Genomic DNA, 22,354 nt, shown 5'->3' with positions numbered 1-22,354 from the left:
TATATATTTATAAAAATTTATGGTCGAGAAGTATGTACATAACTTATTTATGTGTTCATGTTATATATTATAGAAATAATATACTTATACATAAAAAATGTTATAATTTTTCAATTATAATTTATTTATAAAAAATAACTTTCTAAAAGTATCGCAAAAAAGTATTATTTATGAGAAGTGTTTGAAAGTTATTGAACAATTTATAAAATATTTTTTATAAAGGTTATATATTATGCATTTTATATTATTTTGACTTAATTTACATATTTTAAAAAGGGATATAGCTTAAGTGTTTGTTCAAATTAAATTTATATAAAATTTAATAATTAAAGCCTATTCTATTTGGACTTTGAACCTAAATATTATAAAGTTGGTGTTAATTATGCAAATACAAAAAAAAAGTTCTTGTATCATATTGTAGGGTATAATACCATTTAAGAGAATGATGTTAGACACAAGTACCATAGACAACTCACAAACTCTTTAATTTGATACATCTAATGTTTTGAAATATGGTTGAGGAGACGTTTGTTGTTTTAAAAAATATATTTTCCATATTAACAATATCACCTTAGTATAACATAAAACAAGGTTGAATCATACTAGTATGTTACATATTTCATAATTTGAATTATAGGCAGAATTGAGATTATTCATACTTCAAATATTATATGGAAAAAATAGATCTAGATAATCTTAATGACACAGATTCAAATTCAGATGATGATTAACCTAGTCAAGGACCAACAAATGATGATAATGAACATATGTTAAATATTAAAGATGGAATAACCCAACAAATATGCATTAGAATAATTAGATAAAATTGTGAATCGAGTGAAAAAAATTTCGAGTTAATCGAGTTGACCAGTCCTATTTTATCATATTAACTTGATTTAAATTTTTTTAATCGAGTTGAGTAAAATGAAATTTAAGTCGAGTCGAATCAAATAAAATCGAGTGAAATTGTTTGAGTTAAATTAAAAAATTAAACATATCAAATTAAAATCTTATTACAGTATAACTAATCTCATGTTAGAGCACATACATTTAAAACCATATATATTTAAAAAAATTTCAAAACAAAATAATAAAAAATAATATATTTTAGTATGATAAACTTGAATCATTAGTTAACTTATTTAGGTCCCTAAAATTATTATTTTAGAAATTTTTAAAAATTTTAACTTTCTTTATATATTCTTTAGATATATTTTAGAATTTTTATAAATATTTTGAAATTTAAAAATTATTTTGAATTATTTTGTAATTTTTGTTCAGAGAGAGACTAATTTACTCATTTTCAAAATTGATAGTGACCAAAAGGGTATTTATACATCAATCTATTATTCGAATTGTAAAATTGAACTCGACTCGAATTCAAAACTGGAAATATTTATTTGAGTTGACTCGAATAATTCAAACAATTTGATTCGGTTAATTAAAAATTCGATTTTTATTTTATTTTTTCAAATTGAGTTTTGCTCACCCCTATTATCATTTCCTCTTTTTATACTAACATAATATATACAATTTTGATTACATGTTCATACTAATATTTTTATAGTAATTAATATTTTTTAAAATATAAATTATATAACTGTGTAATTATAATTTGTATCATCAAATATGACATATGAAATTACGATATAAATTATACTCTATCAGTTAAACACATTTAAAAAATTACAATTATTTATAATTACGGGAATATAATTACACTTTGATTCAATTACCCGACATGATTTTACATTAAAAATCGTTTAGTAAAGCATTAAAATATAGAAAATGTATTGACATAAATGGTAAAATTTGTTACCATCAATGTATATCAAATTTAATGACAGTTTGGGATAAACATCAAATATTTCCATTTCTGATCCCTTAGAGTAGGAACTTTCTTTTCTAAAATTATAAACCCATAGATACAGTGTATATGTAAAAACAAGGAAAAAAAATATTTGTTTTACACTAAAAAAATTGAAAATATATTATTTTGATAATTCACATTCTTTCTTTTTATATGAGATAAAATTCTTTAAATTTACCTTATAAAAAAATTAAAAAGAAAGGTAAAATTTTATCCTCAATCCTTGTAGTTTGAAATTTAATCTTACCTTAAAAAAATTAAAGCAATAGTCTTACCATTTAAAAATCTTTAATATATCCATACGAATTCTTAACTCAAATAATAAACTCAATAAATATACCTTTAAATAAATGAATTTTTATAGAAAGTACTACTGATGTTAATGTCAATAATTATTTTTTTCATTTTTTAAATATAAAAATTTCGCCAATATATTTAAACAGAAAATCTACGTGGCGGTTTCGTACAATTCCTACTATAAATTCTGACTACGAATGATTCACTTTTTCAGCTTCAAAACCTCAGCATTGAATTTTTTCTTTCATTTTTGGATAAACAGGAAGGAGACGGAGAGGGAGTATCGACGGTGATGGAGATGCGAGACATCGACGACCTTCCAAAGAACGCCGCTAACTACATGGCTTTGACGCCGTTGTGGTTCTTGGAACGAGCCGCCACGGTTCATCCCACCAGAAAAGCGGTGATCCATGGATCTCGAACGTACACGTGGCTCCAAACTTACCAGCGTTGCCGTCGCTTGGCTTCAGCTCTTTCGAAAAGCTCCATCGGCGTTGGTAGCTCGGTAATCAAATTTTTTTCCATCGCCTATCATCATTATTAACGATAACGATAGAAAAAATTCGGATAAAGTGAAATCTGTCAGTTTTTAACGTTTTTTTGCTTGCTGAGTTGAATAAAGAGAACAAACTTTAAAAAAAGAAAAAGACAAAAAAAGGAAGAATTCTTTTCCTTTTTCCTTGTCAAATTTAAAGTTTTTAGATTTTATTAGTAAGCTTTAGTAGTATAACTATACTCATAGATTTTGTATAGTGGAGTGGAGTTGGTCTAGATCTGGTAATTCATGTATTTATCGGTGTGATTTGCAGAGTAAGATATTTTATATTATTAATAATAATTCGGATTTGTATAGATTTTGAGACATTTTGTATATTTGTATCTTCTGACGTTTATATCTATGCTGTGAATGTTTAAGATATTATTATATTATATAAAATTTAATATATTAATAATTTGTATTATAATGATTTTTGAAACATTTGGTACATTTGTATCATGTCATGTATGTCATAATGTTTTCATGGAATCGTGTTTAGTATTAGCCGGTCTCGTTGGTCCCATGCTGTTGTTCCATTACTAGTTATTATGGTATTATTAGTGGAATAAGATGGAAGTTTTTAATTTGGAAAAAAAAAAAGATAGAAGGTTTACTGCTTTTAATGCTTGATGCGTGGCCCAAATTTGATATGGGGATTGCCAGTTGTGTTAATCTATTGAATCTGGAATTTTAAGGTTTTCTTTTTGGTGGATTAGTTACGTACTGACTTCTTATATGTTTATACATAGTTGAGAAATCTGAGTATCATTTACTAGACTGAAAGCATATTAATTTCTGCTCCAGAGAATTGTGGATGGATTCTTTATATAATGACTGTCTTTTATGCAACTTAAATGGTTCTATTGCTTGTATTCATTTTTTTTTAAACATTGGCAGGTAGCCATAATTGCACCAAACATTCCTGCTTTGTATGAAGCTCATTTTGGGATTCCAATGTCTGGTGCTGTTGTAAACACCATCAATATTCGCCTAAATGCATCAACTATTGCTTTCCTTTTGGGTCATTCACAATCCACCGTCGTCATTGTGGACCAAGAGTTTTTCAATTTGGCAGAGGATGCTTTGAGAATCATGAAGGAGAAAAGCCAAGGCAATTTCACACCTCCGCTTGTTATTGTCATTGCTGACGAAAGCTGCAACCCGGAAACACTTAAGTATGCTTTGGGGCAAGGAGCCATTGAGTATGAGAAGTTCTTAGAAAGTGGTGACCCTGACTTTGCTTGGAAGCCTCCTCAAGATGAGTGGCAAAGCATTGCTTTAGGCTATACTTCCGGTACGACAGCCAGCCCAAAAGGGGTGGTATTACATCACCGAGGGGCATATCTAATGGCTTTGAGTAATCCTATTATATGGGAAATGAATGAAGGAGCTGTATATTTATGGACTCTGCCCATGTTCCATTGTAATGGTTGGTGTTTTCCTTGGACACTTGCAGCTGTTTGTGGAACTAACATATGCCTCCGACAGGTAATTTCTTGTCTAAATAATAGCTTATTGTTTCTTGGTGTGATTTTATAGAAATTCTAAAGTGTTGGATTCATTGTTCTATTTTTATGTATGTCATAATTTCAGTTCAGAGATTCAGACTTTGAGAAGTCTTTAGTCCATTATAAACAATGTGGATGCGAAAGTTGTGCGCTTTATCTATGATCATAGCTTAAGCTTACTGATGCCCCTATTTGTTTCTTTCGTATCTGCAGGTAACAGCGAAGGGCGTATACTCGGCCATCGCGAAGTACAGGGTGACTCACTTCTGTGCTGCACCTGTGGTTCTCAATTCCATAGTTAATGCCCCGCCTGAGGAAACCATTCTGCCCCTCCCCCATGTTGTTCGTGTAATGACAGCTGGTGCAGCCCCACCTCCTTCTGTCCTTGCTGGAATGTCCCAGAAAGGTTTCCGAGTCACCCACACTTACGGTCTCTCCGAAACCTATGGTCCTTCTACAGTGTGTGCATGGAAGCCTGAATGGGACTCCCTACCACCTGAAACTCAAGCTCGTCTAAATGCACGTCAAGGTGTCCGATACGTTGGTTTAGAGTGCCTAGATGTCATTAGTACTCAAACTGGTCAGCCCGTACCTGCTGATGGAAAAACCATTGGAGAAATAGTGTTTCGCGGTAACATTGTGATGAAAGGCTACTTAAAGAACCCGAAAGCAAATGAGGAAACATTTGCAAATGGCTGGTTTCACTCCGGGGATCTGGGTGTGAAAAATCCAGATGGATACATTGAAATAAAAGATAGGTCGAAGGACATAATCATATCGGGAGGCGAAAACATCAGCAGCGTGGAAGTGGAAAACAGTCTCTATTTGCACCCTGCAGTAATGGAGGCATCGGTGGTGGCAAGGGCGGACGAGCGGTGGGGAGAGTCACCTTGTGCTTTCGTGACCTTGAAGCCTGGGGTGGACAAATCCGATGAACAACGGTTAGCTGAAGACATAATGAAGTTCTGCAGGTCCAAGATGCCTGCATACTGGGTTCCAAAATCAGTGATATTTGGTCCACTGCCAAAGACGGCCACAGGTAAGATTCAGAAGCATGTGCTAAGAGCGAAGGCAAAAGAGTTGGGACCCGTCAGGATGAGTAAGTTATAACTTGGAAGTTCCAAAACTAAATTATCAGGCATCTAAATATTGCTGTTATTAACAAAAAAAAAAAAAGGAAAAAAAGAAGGAAAAAATGGTAGGGGATGATTCCTACAATTACTGTTGTATTTTGTACTGTCTACGAACACTGTTTGTGTAGGCTTGTAGCGGTATTTTATGAATAAATATTTCTGGTCAAGTAATCTTTTTGCCCAAGTGTCTGAATGTAATAAATACATATTTGATTGAATGTGATAGATAAAGAATAATTAAACTGATAGGAATGGTGATATGATATAATTTAGTAATAAATGTATATAATTTTAATACTATTTTTTAAAGAATTGTAATGATATAAATAAAAATATAATCTACAGAAGAAAATAAAAAATATAAATATTTTATGAGAGTTGGAATATATAATTATTAATTACATTCAAACTTATTTAATTTTTGTAAATTAATATATTCGATAATTATTGTTAAATTAATATTCATATTTAAAATTTTAAACCATTTCATTTTTACTTTTCTCTCGAAAACCTCTCCCCCTCAATTTCTCATAATCTTTTTGCCCATTGGTTCTCATGTCCCTACAATACCCAGAAATTAGAGAGAAAAAGAAATCAGTTTCTGCAAGTTAACCACCGTGACTATCGTCGCAATCCACCATCCGCCGCCGGTCAAATATCCAGAATGTAACTTTCTTCCATAGACCTGATCATTATGTATATTCTTCCTCACTCTTTTTCTCCACAAAAGTAGATCATTCTAAATCACATTGAGTTTCTCCTATTTATGTTTCTACAAAAAATATGGAATTGGTAAAAAATTAGGATTTAATGTTCTGATTTTTGGATAGGGAACAAAACATTCCTGTTTTCTTTGTTCTTATCGTGCGTGCAAAAGAGTCTTTTTTATAAACTACTGAAAAGATTATTATATATATTTCTAAATTGTCCATTAAATGACAGGATATATAATAGGGAGGATATTTGTAAATTTAAATTTGAATTTAATAATAATATCTGAATTCCCTAAATAAAAAATCTGAAAATCCAAGTGAAAAATGAATTCCAATATTAAGATTTATAAAAGCAAAAGGAACGTTGGTGATACATATTAGAAAATCAATAATCATTATTAAAATATTTGAAGTCATCCCTGGGCTTAGTATTTAGATTTTAAAACATGGATTGGGATCTCATTTCAAGAATATGAGGCTGCCTAGACGTGAAAGTTGAAGGCTTGTCGTCTATTATGCTCAGAGAAAGGCCTAGCCCCAAATGCTTAAATCCCATTTAAAAACAAGGCTTAAAGAGCTATGGATGTTTGGAATGCTTTATGAACAAGGCTTGGTACATGTTTTCATCACCATCAAGTTTGACTCATATTCTAAATTCTCAATATATTCAATGAAGTTGATACAAGCTATTCACATCTTAACAAATCTCTTGGGATTACATGGAAAACTCTATATCTTACATCATGTCCTCTACGCACCAGAGTCATTGGAATATCATTTTTGTTCTGTCAAACTTCTATATTTGCAGCAGTGTTAATTGCCTCAAGCATGGGTGATGAACCAAACATAAAAATAATGAACACAATTATATGTTTGCCTATTTCGAATTTCTTATTTTTGCTACGCCTTTTCTTGAAATATAATCTATTATTTAGCGCATTATACAAACATTAACGCTCATCATATTAGAATCTCACTCTTTCTTCTAAGATCTAGATAACTCCCCTCTAAAACCCTATTTGATAAACTATTAAATAGCTTTATTTTTTTCAAAATATGTTTAATAACTATTCAAGAAAACTAATTGATAGAATTTTTTCCAAAAAAAAAAATATGAAAAATGATAAATAAATAGAGACATACTTTTCACTTAATAGTAAATAGTTCAACATTATTTTATTTTATTCTCTTTTAGACTATATTTTCCTTCAAATATTTTAGATTTACTCTAATCTTTGTTCATTTATTCAAACTTCGAACTAAGTAATAATTAGTGGTGAAAATTGTTTGTATTTCTATTTTAATATTTGAGCTTGTCATGTTCATTAGCGTAAACTTAACTGTTTTTGGTTTCGTTATCTTTGCTCATAGTTAATTAGATGTATTATAGTGTATTTGTATTGTTAATATAATGTATTTATATGTTTTATTTATAATTTAATTTAATTTTTTTTATTTTATTGTAAATATTTTTATTTATTATTATGATTAATTAGTTTCATGTCATGTATTTTAATATTTTTAATATGCTATTTTTAAATACATATTTAATTTTCATATGTGTATATATACGTGATAGAATTTCTAGAAGAATTTCTAGAAAGTTAACCAATTGTATTCTTGATGAAGAGAATGGCTTACCTTCACCCATCTAGCAATAGCAAGAGGGATTTTGACTGGCTAATTAATTCATACGATAGAAAAGGCTAATGTATAACCCAGAGAGGACCCATCTAGCAATAACGACCGTCATGAAGTCTACCTACCAGTAAATTCAGCCTCCATTGTTATAGGTTGGAATGCTTGATTAGGTTTAATTTCATTGTTGATAGGTGATGAGTGTTAAGCAGAGGAGGCGTGTGAATTTCAATATCCATTTTCAGATAACTCTGGTACAATTGATTTACCTCAAGAAATGAATTTATGATTGAATCTAAGGATGAAGTTGTTATGGTATGGTATGTAGCTGAAAAGTGGATCGTTACAGAGTTAACATCACTGAATCAAATCAATCAGTTTGGTGTGGAAGTCTTGAGTACAAGTTTTATTTTCACAAGAATCTTCTAATCATTTATTTTAACCAACATACGTATCAAACTTAAAGTCCACGTCATTCAGTTTCTTCTCACAACAAGAGATTGAATGATGCATTTCGTAATTGGTTTTACTTCCTTTCCGACAAAATTAAAAAGAAATCGTTGAATTCAATTTATTTCTAAAACTGAAATCCTAAAGGAATTTCAAATTCACAGTAGCCAAACCTAATGGGAGATGGGGATCTTGCTTATGAAATTTTGGAAATTTCTCATTAATTTTTTTGAAGTTTTTAATTAAAATCTCTATAATTTTGAGAATTCTTGTTAAGCCTCCAAACTTTTTAAAAATTTAATTAAGCCCCTCCAAAACTTATTGTCTTCTTCTACCATTAACTGAATAGGTATCTAACAAATTCATGGTGTGAAGCCTTGGATATTTTTGAGAATCGAAAAAGTATACTTACTCTATTTGATGTTGACTAAAATAAGGTATTTTAACCTTACTGCTTTACTTCTATTTCCCTTTGATTAGAATAAGGTTTTTTAAACCTATAAATAGATGTAATCGTCTCTCCTCTTGTATCATTTGAATTCGACATAGTATATTTTCTTCTCCTCTGCTCGTGTTTTTTTTCCGAAAGGGTTTCCATATAAAATTCTGTGTGTTCTATTTTTATCTCTTTCTTTGCGATTCATCATCATTATCAACGTTTAATTTTACACTATCTATTGGTACCTTTGCCTTGTATTGCAACATTTTAACTACTAACTTGGTTATATTGATGTAAACAAGCCATGTTTCGATACCTAGACTCTTGAAGCTTAAAAATTAATTAAAAAAATACACAAAATCATCCCCAAACATCATCATACGATTCCATCAAGTTCCAAATAATTCCAAAACATTTCTAAGGTCCATTCAAACAAAATTTGAAGTCATACACATGTTCAAACCAATTCAAGAGTAAAAAACTAACTTTAAAATAACTAAATAGTTTCAAAATGCATAAGATTACACAAGATACTCACAAATACTTAAAATAGCCTAAGCCTTTACTTACATGCCAAAATACAAATAATAAATAAAAATCCTCACTTTAAAATTTCAAACTTTGTCAATGATGCAATCCTCCCAAGAGCATGAACTCAAACTTCTTCTAAAGTGTAACACCTTACACCCAACCCAATCGTTGGCTTCGAATGCATGATATCATATTACGTTAACGAAGCAAGTCAAGCTATCGCATTACGTAATCACAAAATTTAAATCACAATTATCATTCAAACCAATTTAGTCATTAATCGTGCTCACACATATGCATTCATAAGGTTTAGAATTCAAATTGATCATGTTACGAGGTTGTGCTAGGTTAAATTTTAGAGTTAGGACTTGAAATGAAACTCAACAATCAACTTTCAATGTTGTGTCTCAAGACAAAGGACTTCTTATCTCGAGATAGGCCTCAATTTATTTTAGGTATTTTTTGTTTCAATGTCAACATGTCTTGAGACACTAGATGTGATGTCTTGAGGCAAGGTCCCTTAAGTCTTAAGACCAACCTCCTATGTTTTCTTGTTTTAGCTTCGATGTTTGGATGTCTTGAGACAAGGGGTTCTTGTCTTGAGACCTAAAGTAGGGCAAAACTAATTTAACTTCAAAGTTTACTTGTCTCGAGACAAAGGCCATTTGCCTCGAGACTTAAATAGGATTGTCTCGAGACACTAAGCATGTAGGTCTCTCGAGACATGATCATATTATCTCAAGACACAATGGTAAAATGGCCCTAAATGCACATTTTCAAAGGTCCAAACTAAACCAAATGGCACCTCAAGTGTATCTAAACTTTACATCAAAGTTACACCATCAATCTAACATATCTAAACACAACCAAACATAATCAAATCATAACCACCAATGCATCAAGATTTTACTATCTATTTCTCATAATCAAACTTATATAAACTAGTATCATTATCTACTAATTAAAGACTAAAATTCAATTTAAAAAACTTCATAGGTGAAATATAAATATATGAAAATGACCATTTAAACAACATGAACAAAACAACCTAGGTACATGTTGTTGAAAATGGATGCTTTGACACTTTCAACTTACGAAAATCCTCGTCCAAGACCTGCACACAGGAATAAGCAAAGTCGTTTGACGATTATTATAATTCAAATTCATTTCATTAAAGGTAAACTAAAGTACATTGTTGAAAAATAAAATAAAATAAAATAAATAAAATAAAGAACACACAAATTTTACGTGGAAACCCTTTCGGGAAAAAACCACGGGCAGAGGAGAAGAAAATTCACTATGTCAAAAAATTTGAATCAAATATAAGAGGAATAGACTATGTCTATTTATAGGCTTGCAAAGCCATATTCTAGTAGGATTGAAACACCTTATCCAAATCAATATAAAATAGATGGAGTTTAATAAGGTTTAAAAACCTTATTCTAAAATAAAATAATAGAAGTCTAGTTCTATATGGATTTTACTTTTATTTTATTTTCCATCGTATTTTATTTAAATAAGAATTTGGGTCACTTAATTCTAACAATCTCCACCTTGACACAAATTCTCAATGAACAAGTTCTTCATCGCGAACTTTCAATAAACAAGTTCTCCACCTCTTCCATAAAACCCCTTAAGGGTTTAACTTCAACAATGAACATCAACTAAGTGTAAGCAATGCTCAAACTTGGTTATAGGAAGTGACTTAGTCATTATATCTGCAGGATTTTCATGAGTACTAATTTTGCTCACAACAATATCACTACGAGCAATAATATCACGAACAAAATGATACCGAATATCAATGTGTTTTGTTCTCTCATGAAACATTTGATATTTTGTAAGAAAGATGACACTCTGACTGTCACAAAATACTGTGCTGATTTGAAGGTCTTCATTGAGTACACTAAATAGTCCCTTCAACCAAATAGCTTCTTTACAAGCCTCAGTAATCGCCATGTACTCAGCTTCAGTGGTAGACAAAGCGACTGTAGTTTGCAAAGTGGCTTTCCAACTAATTGCACAACCTCCGATTGTAAAGACGTAACCTGTGAGAGATCTTATTCTATCAAGGTCTCCAGCAAAATCAGCATCAACATACTCTATAATTCCATCTTTAGTTCTTCCAAACTGTAAGCAAACATCAGTAGTGCCTTGTAAGTATCTTAAAATCCACTGAACCGCTTTCCAATGTTCTTTACCGGGATTTGCCATATATCTGCTAACTGCACTAACTACTTATGATAAATCTGGACGTGAACAAACCATAGCATACATGAGAGATCCCACTGCACTAGAGTATGGAACATGTGACATGTACTCAATCTCATCATCTGATTGTGGAGACAAAATTGATGAAAGTTTGAAATGGGCTGCTAAAGGAGTACTAACAGGCTTAGTACTCTGCATATTGAACCTGCAAAGAACTTTCTCAATGTACCCCTTCCGACTTAGATACAATTTACTTGTTTTTCTATTTCTGAGAATCTCCATTCCAAGTATCTTTTTTGCTGGTCCTAAATCTTTCATCTCAAATTCTTTACTTAGTTGGGTTTTGACATTTCTTATCTCTCATTTATCTTTTGCTGCTATCAACATGTCATCAACATAAAGAAGTAGATACACAAAAGAACCATCACTGTTTTTCTTAAAGTAAACACAACTGTCAAAACTACTTCTTTTGAAATCATAAGAAGTCATAAAGGAATCAAACCTCTTGTACCACTGTCTTGGTGACTGTTTCAAACCGTAAAGGAACTTTTTCAGCAAGCAAACATAGCCTTCTTTTTTTGAGACTATAAAACCCTCTGGTTGTTGCATGTAAATATCCTCCTCAAGTTCTCCATGCAGAAATGCAGTTTTTACATCTAACTGCTCAAGCTCCAAATCATGTATGGCCACAATACCAAGCAAAGCTCGAATCGAACTATGCTTAACAACTGGAGAGAACATATCTGTGAAGTCCACTCCTGGAATTTGACTGTAACCCTTTGCAACAAGACTTGCTTTATATCTGGGTTCTTCAACTCCTGGAGTCCCTTCTTTCTTTTTAAACACCCATTTACATCGAGCAGCCTTTTTACCTTTAGGAAGTTTCACAAGGTCCCATGTTCTATTTTTATGGAGTGATTCCATCTCTTCTTGCATAACAAACATCCACTTTTTGAGTCTTCACAGCTAACTGAAATTAAATGGCTCTTGATTTACATCTATATCTTCAGCCACATTTAAAGCATAAGCAACTAGATCAGCCTCGGCATACTTCTTTGGAGGTTTAATTTCTCTTCTAGTTTTGTTTTTGGCGATAGAGTATTGTGGTGAAGAAGCAACTCTATTCTCAATTTTTGTTCTGGCTTGAGGAGTTGACTCTGTATTAATCTGATGCTCCACCTGCTTTTGATTTTCTTTATTGGAAGAGTCTTTAAGAGATAAGTTAGGTAGCATAGCAGTTTCATCAAAAACAGCATCTCTGCTAATCACAACTTTTCTATTTTCAGGATACCATAACTTATACCCTTTTACACCAGCTTTATAACCAAGAAAAATGCATTTAATAGATCTCGGTTCTAATTTTCCATTATCAACATGAGCATACGTAGGACACCCAAAAATCTTTAAATCAGAATAATTAGCAGGATTACCAGACCATACCTCTTGTGGAGTCTTTTTCTCAATGGCAACGGATGGAGATCGGTTGATAAAAAAATATGTAGCAGAGGCCGCTTCTGCCCAAAATGCCTTCGGTAAGTTGGCATTTGACAACATACGTCGAACCTTCTCCATGATCGTTCTGTTCATTCATTCTGCAACGCCGTTTTGCTGTGGAGTATGACGATCTGTCAAGTGTCTCATGATCCCTTCTGACTTGCACAATTTATTAAACTCATCAGAACAAAACTCTAAGCCATTGTCTGTGCGGAGGTATTTTATCTGTTTTCCCTTCTGTTTTTCAATCATAATTTTCTAAGACTTAAATGTGGAAAACACATCGCTTTTCTGCTTCAGGAAAAACGCCTAAACTTTTCTGGAAAAATCATCAATAAAGGTTAGCATATAATTAGCTCCACCTCTCGAAGGCACTCTGGATGGCCTCCACAGATCAGAATGAATATACTCCAATATTCCCTTCGTGTTATGGATTCCTCTAGTGAATCGAACTCTCTTTTGCTTCCCCAAAACACAGTGCTTACAGAAATTTAGTTTGCAAATTCCTTGCCCATCAAGAAGTCCTCTTTTACTCAATTCTACCATGCCATTCTCACTCATATGCCCTAGGCACATATGCCAAAGTTTAGTAATATCATCATCTGACAAGGAAGAGGAAGCGACAGCTGCATCACTGGTAACAGTAGAACCCTGCAAAACATATAACTTGGCAATCTTTCTCTGCCCTTTCATCACAACAAGGGACCCTTTGGAAATCTTTAAAACCCCACTTTCAGCTGTGTATCTGTACCCTTTTGAATCAAGAGTACTCAATGAAATTAAATTTCTTTTCAATTCTGGAACATGTCGTACTTCACTAAGTGTTCTGACAACTCCATCAAACATCTTAACTTTAATTGTTCCAACACCTGCGATTTTACACGAAGTATTATTTCCCATCAAAACAACACCTTCAGATACTGTTTCGTAAGTTGTAAACCAATCCCGATTGGGACTCATGTGGAAGGTGCAGCCTGAATCAAGTATCCACTCCTCGCTTACTTTAGAATCATTGATAGAAGCGACTAGAAGTTCACCATCGCTGTCGTCTTCTACAACATCAGCTTTACTGGAATTTTCTGGTTGTTTTCCCTTTTGATTCACAGCCTCCCTTTTAATCTTATTTTGTAGCTTGTAGCACTCAGATTTAATGTGCCCTTTCTTCTTGTAGAAGTTACAAGTTTTACCTCTATTTGAAGACTTCGATCTACCCTTAGATTTACCACGAGGATTCCGTTCCTATGTCCTACCACGATCATCATCAGCATTCCGATCTTGTCTCCCACGAACAATGAGACCCTCTCCCTGAGAGTCGGGTTTAACCATAAGATGCTTCATCTTATTATACGAGGTTAAAGAATCATAAACCTCATCAATTGTGAGAGACTCGCGGCTATGTAAAATCGTGTCTCTAAAGGTTGAATAAGACGGGGGTAACGAACAAAGTAGAATCAACCCTAGATCTTCCTTATCATACTGAACCTCCATGGCCTCCAAGTTTGAGAGAATTTCTTTAAACACTGTTAAGTGTTCGTGTACAGACGCACCTTCCTCCAAACGATGAGCATAAAGACGCTGCTTCATATGCAACTTACTTGTTAGAGTTTTCGACATACATATTTGCTCTAGCCTCTTCCATAATGCAGCGGTAGTTTTCTCTTTCATCACATCCTGCAAAATTTTATTGGACAAATGCAAATGTAATTGTGTTAATATGCCTTTCGATCCTTACGCTTCTGCTCTTCATCTGTTAATGTCGAAGGCATCTTATCTATCCCTAGCAGGGTATCCTCCAGACCATCTGTGCAAGAACTGCTTGCATCTTAATTTGCCACAATGCAAATCTAGTGTTGCGATCCAACAGTGGAATTTCATACTTTAAAGACGCCATTACCGTGATCGAGATGAATAACCCGGAAGCTCTGATACTAATTTACTAAAAAATAAAATAAAATAAAATAAATAAAATAAAGAACACACAAATTTTACGTGAAAACTCTTTCGGGAAAAAACCACGGGCAGAGGAGAAGAAAATTCACTATGTCGAAAAATTTGAATCAAATACAAGAGGAATAGACTATGTCTATTTATAGGCTTGCAAAGCCATATTCTAGTAGGATTGAAACACCTTATCCTAATCAATATAAAATAGATGGAGTTTAATAAGGTTTAAAAACCTTATTCTAAAATAAAATAAAAGAAGTCTAGTTCTATATGGATTTTACTTTTATTTTATTTTCCATCGTATTTTATTTAAATAAGAATTTGGGTCACTTAATTCTAACATAAATATATGAGTATATATATATAAAGTATCAATTACATTTATATTTACTACTTTAACTAATTATACCAATCATCCAACTTTCTTTTTAATTTCACAATTCAATATGAATTTCCTTGCTTATTCATTTTGGCCCCTATTATTCGACGATAGACAATAGGACGAATACTCGAATCTATTTTATTCTATCATCCGGTGTTGCACATTCATACTGTTCATTCTGCCATCCCAGATTGTCCAACAATAATGGCTAGTAAATCACTATATCGATGACCTTATAGCATGCCAATTATACCCGAACTATTGCTAACATTGTTTAATGGGGCATTAACATCATAATCACCTTTGTATACAAATAATCATAATATCAATGCCTCAACATTTATATACATAGCAAACACGATTTGGATATTTATCACATATTCCAATTATCACCAATCGAATCCATTATTTAAAGTTAATAAGGAAAATGTCATTGTCTCGATGCATAGTCATATTGATTATAACGATTAATTAGTTAAATAAAGCAAATTGAAATTAAATTATAAAAGCAAAAACTGCAAAAATTAGACGACATTTGTCTTTTCCTTTCATTTCATCTTTGACGTTCCAACATCGTCTTTGGCTCCGTTCAATAATACAATTACAGAATTGTTGTTAATCACACAATTCAACAAAATCAAACATAAATGCATTTAATTCAATTTAGCCTCTTTACAACCCTAATATTCGAAATATTTATATTACACAATCTATCTGATCAAATTTAGCTCCGACTTAATTAATATAGTATAGTGACCTCTAGCATTCAATTCATGACATAATTTCTAATAGTTTTCAATTTATTCAATTTGAACCTTAATATCAAATTCAACAATATAATTCATTTTGTAAATCCAAGCTAATTTCAATATCCATTAACATAATCTTACATAGTTTAACCTTAGGATTGAACTACCTATCATCTTTAAGCTTTGAATCTAGCAATTCTTTGATGGTAACTTAATGCATACTAAATAATTAAAGAAATCAATATATAGGTTAGCTTAATCAAGCTCTCATGATTAAAAATCCATAACAATACTAAGAAAATGACTTAGTTACCTATAGTAAATTTGCCCAAATGTATAGAAGAAAAGCTTGGAAAGTTTCTTTCTTTCTTCAAGCATGTATGACAACTTAAGGTGGAAGATGATAATGGTATGTTCTCTCCCCATTCACTAAATTTTATACTTAGATTAAGGAATTGGTTGGTCTTAATTAAATAAGATTATTCACTAATTACAAAGCCACTATAAGTATAAAATAGTTATATTAATGTTAATTAGTGCACATGCACGTTCCATTCCATTAATCCAATGTGAAATTGGTTAAATTATCCTATAGTCCTACACTAAATTTCTAACTAAATCCTTTTTTATTTTTAAATTAAAAATTTAATATTGATTGCACTTTTGTAATTTAGTCTTTGTATTTTAATTGTCAATCAATTCATGCTAATTCTACTAAATAATTTAATCTATCACTATCGTAGACGACACATGAAATTTTCACTTCCAAACCCAACTATCTCGTTTAGCATTTTGACTCCAAAATCAGGTTTTTCTAACACTATTGGAATTTGGGTCGTTTCACAATGCCTCTCACCAAAATGTTTAAACCATAACTCGTTAAACTTAAAGAGCTAAATACACAAAGATTTCCTATCTTATCCTAACTAGATTAGTGTTGAGTCTTTTATAGCCATAAGGTTAAGTCCAATTAAGCCATTCTCATTATAATTCCACATTAAGGCTCAACACTCAAATAATTTCCATTACATTATTTTCTCGTTACTTATTGAGGTGACTTGCACAATTAGCACCTATTAACCATTTAATGAGTATCCAACTTATATCGTATCAAACTTAATTCCAATTATAATCTTTATTCATTGCCAAAATAATTTCATATTTTATCTACATTTCTCAAAGCTTACCATACTAAAATTGAATCCTCGATCTTATTAAGCCAAAGGCTTTTGACTTCAAATTCTTATTTCACATACTAATTGCTTCATATTTATTAATAGACAGTCCATTTATACCGAATACTAATTTAATTCATATTATCGCTAAGTCAGTTATCTTTAGTTAACCTTATTATTAAATAAAATCTTTAGTAGAATTAATTCCCCCTTCAAGGTTCTTATGAGCTTTCAAATTAAACTATTTGTGAATTGAGTTCAATATTTATTACTTACTTTTTCAAATAAACTTATTAACAAATTAAATTGCATATCCTTTTGTAGCTTAAGTAAGAATAGACTCAGAATACGCAGATTTCCATCCAAAACACACCACATATAATACAAGCAAAAATTGCACTATAAGTGCAGACCCTTTAATCACACAAAGAGAACAAATATGTTATACCGTAAAGCATAATATCATATCTCCCTCACACACATACAATTCTGTACAAGCACACATCTAATTTCTATGGCATATCAATTGCATCCTAACTAAACTACCAAGCTCACAAGGGCATTCACAATATTAATCCATCAAATGATTTACAGTTCACATAACAATTCATATACTCACATATCACATAATATTTTCATGTTTTTTTGTCACATAAAAAATTTCATATGACAAACATATCATATTTTTTGTGCTTATTAGAAACCAATATCATTAAACTCATTCACATTATCAAATTGTCACCAAATGACCAATATCACCACACAAAGCTTCATATGTTTATGTAGGCACTTAACAAATCATCTCATTTCACATATTGTACAAATCATTCTTATTTTTCAATTTACTTACTCATTTGTGTTGGAAAAAATCCGGTTTGAAAATGGTTTTCTTGCACAGCGAAAAAACAAAAATTTTGAAAATCAAGCCGGTTTGTGATCTTTATAGAAATAATTTTTTTTCAAAATAATACCTGTGCTTTGAGTGAGACGGATCCTAGATGTTCTCAACTTTCAACCGGAAGACCTTATTCACTGTTCTTATACGATGAATTGCTTCGAGTGTGGGCACGAACAATTTCGAATCAAACACTGAACCAAAAATAATGTTCCTACTTTTAGTAAGAAAGTAAATATCTCTCTCTCTTACAGAAACTGGTAGAAATGTTATTCCCCAAAAATATAATTTATACTTAGAAATAAATTCTCACTATTTTCGAGTAGAATCACAATATCTCAAAGTTGTGTTTTAGCCCTACCAATGCCATCTTTTTATAAGGAGAGGAAGTGAAACCCTAGTTGAATTAGTAGAACACAAATAATACTTATTTAATAGAAAAAAACTCATCCCGTAATTAAACTAAGAGAGAGCGGCGACTAATAGGGTGTGCCTCCTCTCATATGAATTATGATGGGGATTCATGCCTCTCCTATATTGGGTCCAATTATATGTGCATTTTAAACTTTTAACTCAACACTTTATAATTTAATCCAATCCAATACATGTTTTTCTATTTCTCAAAGTAAATGTTATTTATTAAATTAAATTAAATTAATTAATTTTTTTCAATTAAATAATTTTCTCAACCCAATTCTAATTCCGTTAAAATCAGGATAATTTTACCATAAAAGAATCTATAAGAAAATATATTTAATTTCTACATTCAATGAATTCACAATGCCCGATTAATTTAATTACATTTTCAAACTTCAATTATGTAATTAAATAATAATTTGAAAAACTTAAATTAATGCTCAGGTTATTTCCATACTTTGTAAGAAACTCATTTCTCTAACTTTATCATTTCTATCAATTTTTGTTCATTTGATTCAACATGCAATTCATTGTTCGTTTCAACAAGTTAGCGGAAGAACCGATTGGACATATATAATTAGGGCCAAATGATTTATAATTAAGTTCCAGCTTTTCCCCTATTAATTATAAACTCATTTAGTCACGAAACCATTCCAATATAGTATTGTGATTGTACTCTCCCTAATAACACACTATTACGAAATCTACTCGATCAGTGCTCGTCCAATGACCTTGTCATAAGTGTTACCCTCATAGGATATTCTTAATCTCTTTGGGATAAATATGCATTCATGAAAAGTCAATTACTATCATATAATAATTAAGTCATTCATCACTGAGCTTTATTAGCTTACCCTATATTTTTATCTTCTCAAGTAATTAGAAAGCTTAAGACAAGACAGCGTGATGGAGCTCGGATTGATTTTCTCGCATAAGGTCTTTTTAAATAATTATTAAATTTATGGACTTTTTGACTGTCAGTCTAATTTGTAGATTTTTATTTTGGTTTTGGGTTTTGTTGAGTTTTTAGTTAATTAGTTTAAATATTTTGCATAGTTTCTGTTAATTAGATTAAATGTTTGGTTTTCAAAATTAAACAAGATAAAGTCTTTTCCACTACAAAACAAAATAAGCAATCTAGTTTTCTGAAAAATAAGCAAATTAACGATACGTCTATTATTTCAAACTCAGTAATAAGGAAAAAATGTTTTAAAGAAACCCTTTTTTTATAATGGTTTGTTTTTAATAAATGAGAATGTGTAACACCCCAAACCTGGCCTAAACGCTATGGCCAAATCTGGAGATGTCACAAAGAATGGGTTTTGAAAACGGAGTCGTTTACTTAAAACAATGCAGCTTAAAACTCATATTCATTTATATCCATTGTTGAAAACGTTAATTTGTTGATTTGTTTGCCAAATCATAATTTTCAGCGGACGTTTAATAAAACCGTTACATTTTGGAAATCCAGTTTGTATTTTAGAAAACCCTTTATTTGCATAAAATCGTCGTTTTCATGAAAACATTTTGTTACAGCACACAAATTATCAAACAATTAAAAACCAAAACCAAAATCAATAATTAAAAACCATACAGTCCAGATAGTCCATAAATTACAAACTCTCAAATAAATCCAGAATTTTAAATAAACCATAAATTACTATGTTTAAATCAGTTTACAGTCAAGTGGTCACCGCTGAGTCTCCGTCGTACAGATCTGCCTAAGCCTATGGATTACCTTAACAGAATAGACAAACAGATCTGAGTTTTTGTAAACTCAGTGTGTAACCCAATAGATTTAATCATGCAAACATACAAAAATCTCATAGACAATCAGATACAGATTCGGGCTCATGCCCATTTCAGATACAGTTAACAGAATCAGATATGCAGAATCCTACCCCATCCTCTACACACCAACTTTTGCCATCCCATCACACCATGTGGGGTTAAAAACACTCACTCATCCCTACACTCCATATCGTACCATTACGACACAAGTCAGATAATGTGCAGCCACGGTTCCAGAATATAGGCGATGATCGCCGTACAGAATATTTCCTCCTCATATACAAATCCCACCCCAACATCATATACAGAAATAGATACTAAAATAACAAACTAGACATGCTCAACATGCTTATCATGCTTGTGTACAGATATCAAATATATAGATAGCAGAATAGTCATGCATAATAATGTCCTACTCAGAGCATACTATCAGAATATCAAATCACATAATCTAGGGTTTGGTTAGCCATTACCAACCCTACGGTAGCCTACAGTCGATCAGAACGACCCATGTGACCTTAGGGAAAATTTTAAAATTAAGCATGTGGGCCCACACACCTGTGTGGCCCAATCGCCCAGATTGACCTTGCCCGTGTTGCCCACACGGCCTGGCCCAAAACCCACACCCCAATTGGGCCTAGCCCGTGTGGCTCACACGACCACAGTCGTGCCACCACAAGACCATGTCTTGGGCATGGTTAAGCCTTCGTCGATCACACGGTCATGTCTCACACACAACCAACCACATGGCTAGGCACACGCCCGTGTGGCATCAACAGTGGTATTTTTCGGTTTTCACCGAAGCTCTTTTTTTTTCTGCAATTTGGGTATACACCTAATACTATTTTGGTGAGAAAACACTCTCGATACACCCAGAACCTAAAATCGAAAAACCAAACTCACAAAATCAGTCTTAATCCCCACTTAAACCGAAACAAAAAAATCGACAGTGATGAATAATCAAGCGTTTGACACATACCCAATCTCCCGAGTGATTTTTACAACAATTCCGCGAGAAGAGAACCCCGTCCTACTTGATTTACTGCTACAAAAATAGAAAATAAGGTTTCAAACAATAATTTGGAAATAAAAAACTACCAAGCACTAGAATCCCACTTACCAGCAGCTGAGGGAAAACGAAGAAGCAAATTTCAAATATTCAACAATCGATCAAACACAAGAGAGGGAAGCAGCAAAAGAATAGAGAAAACGAAGGGGCAGAGGGAAGCAAAACAAAAATGGATGTTAATTTTCTTTTCTGGAAAGAGAAAAATTTTTGAAACCAAAAGAATAAAAATAAAATAAAAGATAACTTCTAAATCCCTTAGATTACTCCCCACTAACCCAACAATCAACTTTTCAGAATCCAACTCCACCAAGACTCTATAAAAAAACCAAGCAAAATTAATACCCACGCTCGTGCAGGGATTCAAACATAAGACCTCCTACACACCAACTTCCTTACCAGTCAAACCAACAAGCTTATTCTAATATAAATTAGCAAATAATTTTATATAAGCCCACTCCACAAGGGTAAGGCTTGGATAAAAAATAACAAAATTTGCAAATGTGGGACTTAAATCCAAAACCTCACACACACACACACCCAAAACACTTAACTACTAAAGCAAATATGCAATTGTGTTAAAATTCACAGAAACAAAGTTAAATAAGTCAGGGCGTTATAGAACGAGTTTTTAGAAATTACTTTTTTAAAAGAACAAATGGAAGTTTTTAGAAAGCAAACAATTTAGTTTTAAGTAGTCCGTGTAACATTCAAAATCTGGTCAAAACTTCTAAGCAAGGTTTGAGGTATTACGTTATAATATTATGTTATTTTTTAAATTTGGTAAAATTATGGTCTAAGCTCCCTTAAAATTTTGTTTGATTCTTTTATAGATCTTGTAATTTAATATGATAAATTTAGTAATGCTTTTAATTTAAACCCATTTATTTTATTAACTTAAACTATCTCTTTTACTTTACATTAATTATTCATAAAAAAATAAAAAAATGTATAAATAATTATAATATTTAATACAAACTTTATATTTTACTTATGCTAATAATGTAATTTTATATTTTTCTTTTGTAATATGAATTAATTTTATGTAAGTTTTAATTATTTTAGTTAGAAAATAATTTTTTTAACATTAAAACTTCAATTCGTATTAAAATC

At 31.7% G+C, this 22,354-nt stretch overlaps 1 protein-coding gene across 1 annotated transcript; it reads left to right on the top strand.

Moving 5' to 3' along the window:
* Positions 1–2,372: 2,372 nt before the first annotated feature.
* On the top strand, positions 2,373–5,517 carry LOC121208465 (acetate/butyrate--CoA ligase AAE7, peroxisomal). Its single transcript, XM_041079121.1, has 3 exons — positions 2,373–2,672; positions 3,603–4,193; positions 4,427–5,517. The coding sequence occupies exons 1-3, from the start codon at positions 2,460–2,462 to the stop codon at positions 5,321–5,323; spliced, it is 1,701 nt and encodes a 566-aa protein (XP_040935055.1). The 5' UTR covers positions 2,373–2,459; the 3' UTR covers positions 5,324–5,517.
* Positions 5,518–22,354: the final 16,837 nt, after the last annotated feature.

This window comes from Gossypium hirsutum, chromosome A10 (assembly GCF_007990345.1).
Source record: "Gossypium hirsutum isolate 1008001.06 chromosome A10, Gossypium_hirsutum_v2.1, whole genome shotgun sequence".
Lineage (NCBI taxonomy): Eukaryota > Viridiplantae > Streptophyta > Magnoliopsida > Malvales > Malvaceae > Gossypium > Gossypium hirsutum.
This window is presented reverse-complemented; position numbering and strand designations above follow the sequence as displayed.

Coding starts and splice junctions, on each gene's coding strand:
- LOC121208465 (XM_041079121.1), top strand. CDS start 2,460: ATGGAGATGCGAGACATCGACGACCTTCCAAAGAACGCCGCTAACTAC. Junction 2,673..3,602: donor CCATCGGCGTTGGTAGCTCG/GTAATCAAATTT, acceptor AAACATTGGCAG/GTAGCCATAATTGCACCAAA. Junction 4,194..4,426: donor CTAACATATGCCTCCGACAG/GTAATTTCTTGT, acceptor TCGTATCTGCAG/GTAACAGCGAAGGGCGTATA.